General features: G+C 39.9%; 1 protein-coding gene across 4 annotated transcripts in view; it reads left to right on the forward strand.

The window, feature by feature from the left end:
* Positions 1-14,485, forward strand: part of ablim3 (actin binding LIM protein family, member 3) — a 351,872-nt gene that overhangs the window by 264,757 nt on the left and 72,630 nt on the right. For 3 of the 4 annotated variants that reach the window (XM_043703814.2, XM_087995438.1, XM_087995437.1), the window contains exons 8-11: positions 2,892-2,950; positions 6,506-6,580; positions 10,294-10,449; positions 11,642-11,671. In XM_043703814.2, the coding sequence (XP_043559749.1) occupies positions 2,892-2,950; positions 6,506-6,580; positions 10,294-10,449; positions 11,642-11,671 (320 nt within the window). The remainder of the gene's footprint in view (positions 1-2,891; positions 2,951-6,505; positions 6,581-10,293; positions 10,450-11,641; positions 11,672-14,485) is intronic. The other variant, XM_087995439.1, reaches the window with a different exon arrangement.

The following is a 14,485-nucleotide window of genomic DNA, read 5'->3' on the forward strand; positions in this document are numbered from 1 at the left end:
CTCATGATATCGGGGTTAATGAATAGATCCCATGTTAAGCAGAAATTAAGTGTTTATGATTAGAAAATGGGGTTACTGCTCTATCACCACCAAAATACTGATTACATAATCACGGATCCTGAGATGGGAGTTAAAAAACTAATCCTTCTGCTGTGCTGTTCTTCCAAAATTGATTTCAATTTTTGGACTGTGCTAGGCAACCATATAGTTTGCATATATCTGTCTGACCTAAGGATCCCACCGTCAAACTTCACTTGATTTTTGGAAAGATGGAAGGAATGGCAGTGCTTCATCATCCCAGTGTTTTTCACTGACACTCTGATTCCCCACTCTCTAAATTACTGTGCTTTTCGCCCTTGGAAGGTACTTCGCCCTCACCCAGAGGGTGACAGGGCTGCCTGATTATTGTGGCAGTTTGATAAATGACAGGCTGGCTCGATGAGGCCAGATTCCAGCTGCAAGTCAGACCGCGTTTCAAAAGTGAGGAGACCCTCACAGCAGGCAGGCAGCCAGCCAGCCCAGCTTCAACACTCAGGATAAATTCACTGTATAACTACTTATATTAAGGAGTTGTGACCAGACCAGCTCCTGACGTTAACATTTATGCACTGTTGAAGAACCTGAAGATGGCTGGAAAAAAGCTAAATAAATAAGCATACAATGCCAAAATAGAAAAGCTAGTGGTAATCAAAATATAAATATTGTTAGAACTTCTATGACTTTTTCATAATTTCCATTTTTAATCTTTTATCAATGTTGGTTTGGAACTGTGAGCTAAAGATGACATTTGGACTGTGGGTAGCAGTTTGGGTTAAAAGAAACACAGGCCAAAAACCTTTTGTTTATTCATGAGGTGTAGCCTGGAAGTTAATTGCAGCTTGGTTACTGATCAAATGCTTCTACAGATGCTTTATCAATCAGGAAGAGCATTACATTTAAACAGATAGTAGAAGATGGCTACTAACCAGGTTAATAACTGAGAATTGGTTCCAGCAAGTCTAGAAAAGACTCAAGCAGTTGAATGGTAACTAAGATTTCTTGGAGGAGATAATCCATCTGTCAGAAAGTGCCCAGAAGTTGAATTGGGCTTTGGACTGTTCTTTGTGAAAAAGGAATCTGGCTATTGATGGGACAGCATGAAGGTTTGAAAGCTCCCTGCCTAACCTCCTAGCAACAGCTCTTGGAAGCTCAGAGAATAGAAAACAAAGTTATAAGTATCACTGCCTTTATCTGAGTGAACTATAAAGATGACCCTGATCGACATGTTCAGAAAATCAACTGAGAAACCATCATTTATGTCTCTGGAACAATGCATTGTGAAAACTTCTGAAGTAATCTGGCTAGTTATGTTATTTTATTTATCCCTTAGCAGCATTTAGTTTGTTTGTCCATGTTTAGGATGAAAACAGCTGAAAACAAAGGTTTTTTTTTGTTTATAGCGTGAACCAATTCGATTACTTTGTCATTTAATTTTTACTCTGCTATGGATACTGTATTGTTAATAAATTGCTAAATCTTTTGTCGAAGATATAAACCAGTGTTGAGAATTGATTATTCGCAGTGTGGGATTGGTTATTTAAAATTCTAGTTTGGAACTATTGGGGTCAATTTTGAGTCTTTAAAGGTTTTAATTTTCCTGTTGTGAATACAGAGGTAGAAAAGCTGATTTGGTTCAGTTGTCTGTCTCTGTCTCTTTTAACAGTATCATGGGCAGATAAGAGTTTCAATCAGTGTTGTCTCCATTCTCTTCTGCTGAGCATATTACTATTTTTTTTCAGTAGTAAATCTGAAAATGTTTTCTCAATTGAGAAAAACTAAACTACTAATTGAATTTTCATGAGGGGTATCAGGACCCTCTAATTATACTAAAAGGTTAATCACAAGCCTGCATTTGCTGGCCAAAGGGCTTGCTCAGAAACTTTACTCCAGGTCGCAGCCTCATTACTCAGCTGTGGTCCACCATCCAATTAAATTGGTGGATGGGCTCCTGCTGTTACCAGTCCAATCACACTTCCAGCGGTTTGGAAGCATCAGCAGTGCTGAGGAATGCAGGAGATGTGGAGCCTCCAAAAAGTTAAGTTAAAACAAAAGTCCTGGGGTGTGAGAGTGCAGTCTTCTGGAAAGCTTCTTGGGGTCATGATTGCTACCCTCCTTGCCCATAACTCCTAGTTTGGCTGATGATGCCTTGTGCCTGTTGTTTGTAGCAGAGACTGTGCCCATTGATCCAGTGGCCTCCCCGTGTGGCAGGGGCTCACTCATTGCAACATGAAATGAACTGTTTAATTGCAAATGTCAGCTCTCACCTCCTGGATGCAGGCAGCCTCTCCATATCTTGTCATGCTTTCTGTAAAATGCCCAGTGGCACTCCATTAATAAATCTGCCTACTTTTATCTCTAACATCACTCATTCCAAGCCTTGCCACAACTCAGATGCTGAAACTTTCAGCCATGAGTTTGTCACTTCTGGTCTTGATTATTAGAGCACTCTCCTGGTGAGGCTCCAATCTTGAACTCTCAATATACATTGCCATACGGTTTTGTTTTTGTCAAATAAAGTATCTTCCAAATTCCAACTGATCACATTATCTGAATGTGTAGAAAATATTTGCAATTTCTGGATATGTTTTAACATGACTTGTGTCCTGCAATCGGTTTCTAAAACTGCACTAAATTATATTTCAGTGGAAAAATGTTGATGCAAGTCTGAACAACTCTTGCTCTCCAAAAAAAAAAGGGTGTTTCTCATATTTACCTGTGTTCTTCAACTGGCAGATACACACCATTTGTTTAATGTTGAATTGCTATGACAACACTTGGTGACAAAGACGAATTTCTCATTTCAATAGTCCCATACATTTGAAATGATATTTTTTTTCTTCTGTCTATTTTAGGCTGTGAAGTGTGGCATCCACTTTGTAAGCAGTCTGCTAGAATGGAAAAGAAGCTTCGGGTGTGTATAACATAACCATAAAAAAACTACCTGTAAAATGAATACTCAACTGAATATTATTAGCACGTATTTCCTAGGTTGGTTTGATATGTGCACAAAAGGTGTTGAAAATTAACTTAAATTAACTCATAATAGCTCTTTCATTTGGTCACATGACAGAAACATTTCTTGTTCAATCCATACTGTCACTGATCATTTGATTAGGTTAGATTCTTTACAGTGTGGAAACAGGCCCTTCGGCCCAACAAGTCTGCACTGATCCTCTGAAGAGTAATCCATCCAGACTCATCCCCAGCATTTACCCCTGATACTATGGGCAATTTAGCATAGCCAATTCACCTGGCCTGCACATCTTTTGGAATGTGGGAAGAAACCGGAGCACCCGGAGAAAACCCATGCAAACACGTGGAGAATGTGCAAACTCCATATAGACAGTTGCCTGAGGCGGGAATTGAAACTGGGTCCCTGGTACTGAGAGGCAGCAGTGCTAACCACTGAGCCACTGTGCTGCCCCAGGAGTATAACATGCTAACTCAGTTTCAACAATTAAAGTGCTTTACTATAAGGTCCTAAATTAACTGAATGCAACTGTGCTTTTAAAAAAAAACAAAAATTGTTTTCCATTTCAACCTCCTGCCCAAGGAAAATTTGATCATCTTGTTTTAATTCTCCTGAGAATAATATTGTAGTGTAAAGGGTGAACTGTACCAATAATCTAATATTGCCTACTGAGCATGTGCAGATCACAATGGTCTAAAAACTAAACAAAAATCTGAAAGAACTGCAGATGTTGGAAATCAAACAAAAACACATTGCTGGAAAAACTCAGCAAGCCTGGCAGTATCTGTGGAGAGAAAGCAGAATTAACATTTTGGTTCCAGTGACCCTGAAGAAGTGACAAACTCATAGATAAGAGTTTCAGCAGCTGATCAGTTGTGACAGTGATTGAGATGAGTGGTATTATAGAGATGAAAGTAGACAGATTTTAAGCATTTTATGGAAAGTGGGACAAGATAAGGTGAGGCTGCTGCAACCAGGAGGCGGCACAGTGGTTAGCACTGCTGCCTCACAGCGCTGGAGACCCGGGTTCAATTCCCGCCTCAGGCAACTGTGTGGAGTTTGCACGTTCTCCCCGTGTCTGCGTGGGTTTCCTCCGGGTGCTCCGGTTTCCTCCCACAGTCCAAAGATGTGCAGGTTAGGTGAATTGGCCATGCTAAATTGCCCGTGGAGTTAGGTAAGGGGTAAATGTAGGGGTATGAGTGGGTTGCGCTTCAGCAGGTCGGTGTGGACTTGTTGGGCCGAAGGGCCTGTTTCCACTCTAATAGAGCTGACGTTTGTTATTAAAAGGTGTTTTTCCAGCAATTTCTGTTTGGGTCTAAAAACTGTAGAAGAAAGAGAAAGTGAGGACTGGAGATCAGAGTCAAGAAGTGTAGTGCTGGAAAAGCACATCCAGCCAGTCAGCATCCAAGGAGCAGGAGAGCCAACGTTTCAAGCATAAGCTCTTCACTAGCTTATGCTTCAAATGTCAACTCTCCTGCCCCTCACATGCTGTCTGACCAGCTGTGCTTTTCCAGTACCACACCGATGAAAGAAGGCACCAGCAAAGTTTTGGGCTCTAACATGTTTATGTGCTATAAATATGTATTTACAGTTTACACTAGCTTTGTGTCCAACCCTGGTATGCCTTGTCCTATAAATTCTTTATGGTATTACTAATGGACAGCTGAAAGTATGACAGGCAGATTGAGGTAGCAGTTATTTCAGAAGAGAGTAGCCTAACCATCAATCATGAGGGAATTATTCACACTCCTATATGTCAACATAATTGAAATGCAAAAGGGCTTGATACCTGCTAGAGTTGACACTCATTTACATATTTTCTAGATTTGCCACCAGATTAACAGGTTTCAGGGAAAAATAAATCTTGTTACTGCTCCTGCAAAGTTTTTTGTTCCCAAAATTTACTGTTAAATAGAAGTAAACCTCACTTTGAGAAACAAACTTCATTGTTAAAACAACAATCCCAAAATGTCCCTCTGAAGCCTTTCAGGGGCAGAAATAAGTTGTAGAGGAGCAGATAATTGCTCATTAGTTGCATTCCTGATTTTGCTACATAACCCCTATTCATAGTGTTTGATACACATGGAGGTTACCATGTCATCATGAATCATCTTGGGCATTCACTTTTACTTGAGCACGTTGATATCCAGTTGATAGGTTTTAGGGAAAGTAATTGGTCAGCTTTTTAGAAAATTTGATAGCAATTGGAAAACCCAGGGAAATTTGCTCAAGTGATCTCCAGAATCCAGCATTGGTTAAAATCCAAATGCAAGAATTCCTGCATTATATGTTTTGGGTTAGTGTATTCTATACCCGTTCCTCAGTGGAGTGGACTGAAAATTCTGATGAATGCACAGAGGGTAGAGCCAGAATAAGTGAAGGAACCATAGTCTGAGAAGACTAAAGACTGCTCTCCAGAGAGACAGAAAGAGAGAGAGAGAGAGAGAGAGAGGGATCACTGGTGGTGAGTTCAACCCGAGACCACCACCCTTGGGTCAGGGATGAAGGTGAGAGGGTTGGACCTTCATAGAAATCTCAGCTGATATGGGAGTTGAACCTGTGTCATTAGCATCATGGTATATTGCAAACAACTGAACTGATCAACCCCCTTCCAGAATAATCCCTCCCCAATTTTTACAAAAACCAACAAAATACAAAGTTAAAAAATAACCCAACACCAGGTTATAGTCCAACAGGTTTAATTGGAAGCACTAGCTTTTGGAGCGCTGGAGCGTCGCTCCGAAAGCTAGTGCTTCCAAGTAAACCTGTTGGACTATAACCTGGTGTTGTGATTTTTAACTTTGTACACCCCAGTCCAACACCAGCATCTCCAAATCACAACAAAATAAAACGTGCCTACAGCTGAAGTTATTTTTACAGCGTAATGTGAATTTCTTCCTTCCAGACATTTGGGAGACATGATTATTCAATCGTGTTACACATCTTCACTTGCAGGACAGCAGCACTTCATTTGCACCAAGCTTATGCGTTAATTGGCTTACATCAAAAAATTTACAAAATGAATGCTTGTCAAGTTAAAAGAGGCTTTAGTTAAACTAAAAGGAAATGAAGTAGAAGAAGAATGACAAAGCCAAAAAAGATCAGTTCAGAAGCAAGAACAAGAGACTGCAGGGAGGGAAATAGTAACAATGGGCAACTGGGAAAATATATAATAAATGTACATAATTTTAAAATTCTAATAATGATGATGAATGATGACCGTATGCAGCACATTGGATAAACCTGCGGGGATGTATAAACAGTTAGATCTTTTGTAGTGATCAATTTGTTCTCACAACGTGCAGCTAATTCTATGTAGCTTTGGCACATACTCCTATATATTGTTGACTATGAGAATTATTCAAATAATAGGTTGATTGAGAATCCATTGTAAGGCTGTAAGATTTTAACCCATGGCAGTGTGTGGAATCTTCTTTTAGATGCAGGAATATACATAAAGGTGAATCATAATCACATTCTCACTTCTTTTTACAGCACAGGCGTACCTCTGAAACTTCCATCTCTCCTCCTGGATCTAGCATTTCAGGATCACCAAACCGGGTCATATGTGTAAGTACCTTCAGCAGTCTGGCAAGGAGTCAAACCAAGAACAAAACTGGTCAAAATCCAACAGAAGTACCAACATATTCTTAGTACCAATACACTTCCTCAGAATTGATCTTTCCTTTTCCAAGCAAGCTCACTAAAACAAGGTAGAAGTTCTTGTCGTCCATTGATAGCAGTTCCTTGCCTGCCTGGAAAATGGAACATCCTGTTCTCTGTTTATATGTAACTGAATGTACTACACAGATACCAAGGTCTGAATTTTTGCATAGATGAAAAGACTGTATGTCTAAGCAACACTGGCACCAGAAATCCAATCTGGAAGGCCTGCCCCCTATGTAAGAGAGGGAGGATAAGGGAACATTTGCAAAGGGAACCACACTTTCCACATCATAGCTGTGGGAGAAAGCAGCACATATAAAACCTAAGCTGTCTTAAATCCAATTTGATTTTCACGAGTGAAATGAACAAAATATAACTTGCACACTTTAGATCATGTAGGAGAAAGTCAAAATTTACTGGAGTTCTTTAGAATGGTAGATTTGCCCTTTGGAAAGGTACATTAGCCTTTGGATATAGTTATAAGACATCTGTAGGAGAAATCAGGTGCCCTTTGAGATTGCTAAGATGAGCACGAATATACAAAGTTTTTTTTTGTTGAAGCTGTCAAAGGGAATTGTTGAGGTGTCAAAGCATTTTAAACATCTTAAACACTTGCCTATCGTGTTAAAAGAAGTTTTGCCATTTTATTCTGTCTGTTGACATGAGCCTTAAATTATCATCATAGGATTAATGATTTTGCAATCTAGCGTCACAGTGATAGCTGACACACAATACTTGAGTATGTCCATAATCTTTTCACCCAGGCTAGTTCTCTACCAGACAGCTTCTGAACTCATTCTGGAGGTAGTTGGCAAAACTCTCATATCTACCTGCAATTCCACCTCTCAGAATTATCCCAGCTCTGAGCTCCAGACCCAAGAGGGAATTTCAATCCCAAGCATATATTAATGAAAGCTTTACTACCCAAAAACCATTGGGCAAGTTGACTACTTAGAAAATTCAAATTATGCCCAATTTAAAACTAAATTTTAAAAAAAATTCAGATTCTATGGTTAGTCTGAAACCATATTCATTTTGAACAGAACTTCTCTTCCACCTGGTATTACTGCTGTTAATAAAACAGAAGTAACGTTCCTTCTGTCTTACCTTTTTAATTGCTGTCACTATATTTTCTAGCCTCTCTCTGGACAAGCTCACCATGTTAATAATAGCTCCGAATCGTTCCAGCAGATCGAGAAGCTTTTAGAAAGATAATCAATTCAAGCTGTCACAAACGTGCCTGTGGCAGAATAAAATTTTAAAAATAAACTCAATGTCTAACTTCCAAAATTGGTTGCTAGGAGATATTGCAGATATGAGATCCATAAATTACTTTCAAACTACTTGAGGAGGACATTGACTGCCCACCCTATTCTGGGAATGACCTCTGCTCTCCTAATCCTGCACATTCTAGATGAAACAGCCCTGAACACTTGTGAAAGCCTGTGAGATTTATTCATAGAATGTGACAGTTGTAGAACAGGCTACAGGCAAAATTATACTCGTAAGATGTGTCCTGAAAAAATACCCCCAAAGGCAAAATGACTTAAAATGTAGATTTCACTCAGGAATTGATGAAGCATTTGGAAAGTCACAACAAGATCACTGAATTATAAACTGATACTATATTGCATAATTTTCACATCTAGTGCGATTGTAAATAGCATTGTGGACATCAATATGTGCCAGTTACACTTATCAACAAGGTGACCTTACCTACCCACTGGTGCTTTGAAACTTTGCTATAGCTAATCATTACCATAGGTATTAAGAAATGGGTCCTGAGGAGTCAGAACAAATATTACTTGGGATATCATTGGGATATTAATTCACCCTCATTAAGGATGTTAATTTGACAATTAACTTGCTGCTAATATACAAGCATATTTACCATTTCAAAGCCAAGGGGAAAATACATTGGGGCTCATTTCATCCTGCTTTTATTTCAAAGGAAATACCATCAATTTTACTTGGCCATATCTCACATCCAAAAGATGCTTGAAACACACGTAACCATGAATGATTTTGCAGAAGTTGGTAAGAACTAACCAAAACGATGCATAGGTGAATTTGGAGGCCTATTTAGGATCCATTCAGACATTTGCCAGTGCCAAGTGGAGTACGCACTGACCCTGTATTCCACACATCATTTATTGTATCCATTGCTCCCGATGCGGTCTCCTCTAGATTGGGGAGATTGGACACCTCGCAAAGCGCTTTAGGGAACATCTCTGGGACACCCACACCAATCAACCCCACCACCCCGTGGCCGAACATTTCAACACCCCCTCCCACTCTGCCAAGGACATGCAGGTCCTGGGCCTTTTCCATCGCCACTCCCTCACCACCAGACGCCTGGAGGGAGAACGCCTTATCTTACACCTCGGGACCCTTCAACCCCAGGACCTCAAACAGGACTTAACGAGTTTCCTCATTTTCCCCTCTCCCCAACCTACCACAGTTCCAACCTTCCAGTTCAGCACCGCCCTCATGACCTGTCCCACCTGTCAATCTTCCTTCCCACCTATCTGCTCCGCCCTCCTCTCCAACCTATTACCTTTACCCCCACCTCCATCCACCTATTGCACTCTTAGCTACCTTTTCTCCAGCCCCACCCCCTTCCCATTTGTCTCTCCACCCCCGACCCAAAATGTTGATTTTCCTGCTCCTCAGATGCTGCCTGACCTGTTGTACGTTTCCAACAACACAGTCAACTCTGATCTGCAGCATCTGCAGACTTCACTGTCTCCTAAGCACTGAGCCTGCTGCATTCAAAATCATCTATAAGTAATCTCACTAGCACACTTTGCACTCATTGAATTGTTTCCAAAATTATTTTATCCACTGCTGTACTCCAAGGGTGGGTGATAGCCCTCAAAACAGAGACTGTGGCCTGTAGCTATATGCTTCCTTACTAAGCTGAAATCAGAAGTTGTAGGTCTCCTCTTTTAATGTCACCATTGAAAGGAGCTGTAGACAGATAGAGGTAAAAACTCTGTTCTTTATAATTTGGAGGTGCCGGTGTTGGAATGGGGTGTACAAAGTTAAAAATCACAACACCAGATTATAGTCCAACAGGTTTAAATGAAAACTAGTGCTTCCAAATAAACCTGTTGGTCTATGACCTGGTGTTGTGATTTTTAACTCTATTCTTTATAATGTGTGTGAAGAGCGCCATTATACATAGAGGTTGAAAAAGTCAAATTTAATTTTCATTATGTGGGATTTAATGCTGTTTTGGATCATTTTCTGAAATTTATTTGCTATTGAAGTCACTTGTTGAATGAATTTCCCTCCGAATGGAAACGATACCATTAGTTTTAAATGTCTGTTCTTTAAAAGGAATTATTACTTGGTACATTGATTTTTTCAATTTAAAACAGTACTGTCCTACAGCACACTTTCACTACAACATTTCTCTGATCTTCCTATTCTGTAATTGCAGAAACTATGCTATTTATGCATAGGCTTAACTATGTCTGAACATTACTGTTTAAGGAACTATTGTCTTTAAAATCAGAAGCTAATGACAACTGTTTTCTTCTATCATGAATTTCTGTGTCTAACATTTTCTTCTGATTTCCTCTATTCTCCTCTTCCAACTATCTATATCTCAGGCAAAAGTGGATAATGAAATACTTGACTATAGGGATCTGGCTGCTCTTCCCAAAGTTAAAACTATCTATGATATTCAGCGTCCTGATCTGGTTTCCTACGAGCCATATTTCAGATCCGCATCAGAAGACAGACTTGAGAGACATAGTTTTGGGGAGGTACTGTGTAACTGAGCATGATTTTTATTCCATGGATTGTTTATTCTACCCAACATTTATTTCATACAAACATGAAACAACATTGGGTAGAAGATTTGTTTCCATGGTGTTCCATAATGTTTGTTTTGAAATGCTAATAGTGGGAAGTGACAGTAGTAAGACTAATTTCTCTCATTCTGCCAACACATTGTATTCTTTAGAACCTGTATTTAAAGAATGTTTTTATATGTGCAACATCTTGGAATCTGGAAGAAAAAGATTTGTCAATTTGCATGTCGGCAGCAATTTTTTAAAATGATGGAGTATTAAATCATACTCTATGCATACATTTTAATTTGAAATTATATTTCTAATTTGATCTTGTTTTATAGAATTTACAAGGCATATAAATGTCACTTAACAGCTATTCACTAAACTGTTTTCATGATGTCTACCTATTAATTGCACTTAATGACTTGCATAACATTGAAAGTGCCTCAGAAAATAGGGGTTTTAGAAGATGTACAAGTTGACACATTTTTTGTGGGGAATAAAATGATCATTTCAGTGGTTGTCAATGGTGAGAGTAGGAGGGACTGCTCCTATAGGGTGGCCTTTACCACCATGCGACCCTCCGGGAGCCACAGGGTACTCAATCAAGAGGGCCTCCCCTGAACCCAGAAAACGGTTGGCTATTATTGGACAGTTTTCTAAAAACGCAGAAAATGTGCCCACCAGAGGTCAAAAGCCCAGAGCAGTAGGAAAAGACTGTTGAGTGGTGCTGCCCTCATTTGGCCTATAGACAGAAAGTATTGTCTAATCTGACCTACCAATGAGAGAATTCTATGCACCTCCCCTACCTTGTAACCCACTCCACAGACTAAATTCTACCTATACTTTCAAGAAGCTGACAAATGGCTTTTGTTACTTGAACAATCTACTAATTTACAGCAAGTTAAAAATAGTATCTGTATATGAAATTTGGCACATTTAATTACTTTGAATGTTAATGTGTGAATGCATGATTCATTGATAAATTGTGGAAACAAAATGCACCGAAATTTTTCTGTTGACTGTTGCAATGGAGGGAAACCTCTAACCATTCATTTTACAATTTGTTATACTGTACAGTTTGTCCTTGACTACAATAATGTGTGAAACATTTTTAACATGTTTGTACTAAATGTCATCACTTGTTATTCACTTGTTATAGTCACTCGGGATGCTGTCACCATACTCACAGGTAATTCTGATCATTTTGTTTATTGTAGTATTACAGTTTCTTTAGTATAAAGCCATTGATACTTGTGTGTGGTAGTAGTCCTTGCTCAGAACAAACTTCACTCCTTTCCCTTAAACAGCCCCCAAAAATCTGCATTCTATCAAAATATTAACATACAAATGTTTTGCTATTCAGCAGAATTGTTTTCTGTACTTCAATTTGAATCATTATTTGATCTTTTTGCAATCTACCTCAAAACACTTAATTATAAACCTAAGATGTTAAAACTTGCATGTGTTCAGAATGTACTTTGAGGTTTAAATCTGATTGCAAGTAATGGGTTTGGTTCAATTAGGATTCTGCTTACCCAGTGCAGCAGAAGTTGGTACTTGGGAACTCTTACCTTGCCGTTCGTACATGGGTGTAATGTCTACATCAAGTCAAAGGTTTCCATCGAGAGAGCTTTCATTAATGCTCAATTACACCAATGTGTATCAGATCTCTTCATTTTCAAAAAAATGCTAATTATATTTAGATTAGATTAGATTACTTACAGTGTGGAAACAGGCCCTTCGGCCCAACAAGTCCACACCGACCCGCCGAAGCGCAACCCACCCATACCCCTACATTTACCCCTTTAACGTAACACTATGGGCAATTTAGCATGGCCAATTCACCTGACCTGCACATCTTTGTGACTGTGGGAGGAAACCGGAGCACCCGGAGGAAACCCACGCAGACACGGGGAGAATGTGCAAACTCCACACAGTCAGTCGCCTGAGTCGGGAATTGAACCCGGGTCTCTGGCGCTGTGAGGCAGCAGTGCTAACCACTGGGCCACCGTGCCGCCCACAATAATACAATTTAATACATAAAGAACACGTATTATCAAAGCTGAATTAAACAACACTATCTTTAAAGCAGAAGCAACTAAAGGCAACATTTTTCTTAATAGAAAAAGATTTTCAGCTGAAGCACTCAAATTGTTTTGGATTCAAACAAGGTTCACTAAATAACTGAATTGGATAAATTGGCAATTACGCTTTTGTTCACAAAGTGCAGTGTGCTTCGGGTTAAGTATTTCTGGTAGAGAATTAGCTCAGTAATTCAGAAATCTTCCCAACACCTGGCAGCTTTTCAATGCCAGGTGTTGCCAGTGATGATGAGCTTTTAGTCTGGAATCACAAAGGCTTTATATAGCAAAATAACTAGTGCAGTGGATGCCTGCAGTGGTTTGTAGCCTAGGGACATCACCTTTAGAGAGACATTGCTGAGGAATTGTGAGGTTTTTTTGTTATAAATTGTGATATTTTCAACAAAATGAATTAATGAATCCTACAAATATTTATTCACCCCTGTCCTGCAGCACACTATCCTCTCCCTCCAAATCATTAATATATTTTAATTGATATTTTTACATAATTATGAACAGAGAACATAGAACAATACAGCACAGAACAGGCCTTTTGGCCCTCGGCGTTGTGCCGATCTGTGGACTATTTTCAGCTCGTTCCCCTACACTGTCCCAAAATCATCCATGAGCTTATCTAAGGATTGTTTAAATCTCCCTAATGTGGCTGAGTTGACGCCCATACCACTCTGTGTAAAGAACTTACCCCTGACATCAGTTTTAAATCTATCACCCCTCAATTTGTAGTGATGCACTCTCATACAAGCTGACATCATCATCCTAGGAAAAGGTCTTTCTCTATCTACCCTATCTAATCCTCTGATCATCTTGTATGTCTCTATCAAATCTCCCCTTAGCCGCCGCCTTTCCAATGAGAAAAGACCCAAGTCTCTCAGCCTTTCCTCATAAGACCTTCCCTCCAGACCAGGCAACATCCTGGTAAATCTCCTCTGCACCTTTTCCAATGCTTCCACATCCTTTCTGTAATGGGGTGACCAGAAATGCACACAATATTCCAAGTGTGGCCGTACCAGCGTTCTGTATAGTTGCAGCATGATATTGCGGTTCCAGAACTCAATCCCTCTACCAATGAAACCCAACACACCATATGCATTCTTAACAGCACTATCCACCTGGTGGCAACTTTCAGGGATCTATACACATGGACTCCAAGATCCCTATGCACATCCACACCACCAAGAATCTTTGAGGAGAAAGTGAGGACTGCAGATGCTGGAAATCAGAGCTGAAAATGTGTTGCTGGAAAAGCTTATGCCCGAAACGTCGATTCTCCTGTTCCTTGGATGCTGCCTGACCTGCTGCGCTTTTCCAGCAACACATTTTCAGTACCAAGAATCTTTCCATTGACCAAGTATCTGCCTTCTTGTTGTTCTTCCCAAAGTGCATCACCTCACATTTAGTGTCATTGAACTCCATTTGCCACCTCTCGGCCCAATTCTGCAGTTTATCCAAATTCCCCTCCAACCCATGACATTCTTCCAAACTATCCACTACTCCACCGACTTTCATGTCATCTGCAAATTTACTAGTCCATCCACCTAAGCCTGCGTCTTTGTCACTTATAAAAATGACAAACAGCAGATGTCCCAAAACAGATCCTTGTGGAACACCACTAGTAACTGGACTCCAGACTGAATATTTTCCTTCAACCACCACTCGCTGCCTTCTTCCAGAAAGCCAGTTTCTAATCCACCCTCAATTCTATGCCTCTGCATTTTCTCCATAAGCCTACCATGTGGAACCTTATCAAAGGCTTTACTGAAGTCCAAGTATACCACGTCAGCTGCCCTACCCTCATCTACATGTTTGGTCACCTTCTCGAAAAACCCAATGAGGTTTGTGAAACACGAGCTGCCCTTAACGAAACCATGTTGACTATCTGAAATCAAATTGTTGCTTGCTAG

Source organism: Chiloscyllium plagiosum, unplaced genomic scaffold (assembly GCF_037043375.1).
Source record: "Chiloscyllium plagiosum isolate Xiang-an unplaced genomic scaffold, Cpla_swu_hap1 HiC_scaffold_16, whole genome shotgun sequence".
Classification (NCBI taxonomy): Eukaryota; Metazoa; Chordata; class Chondrichthyes; order Orectolobiformes; family Hemiscylliidae; genus Chiloscyllium; species Chiloscyllium plagiosum.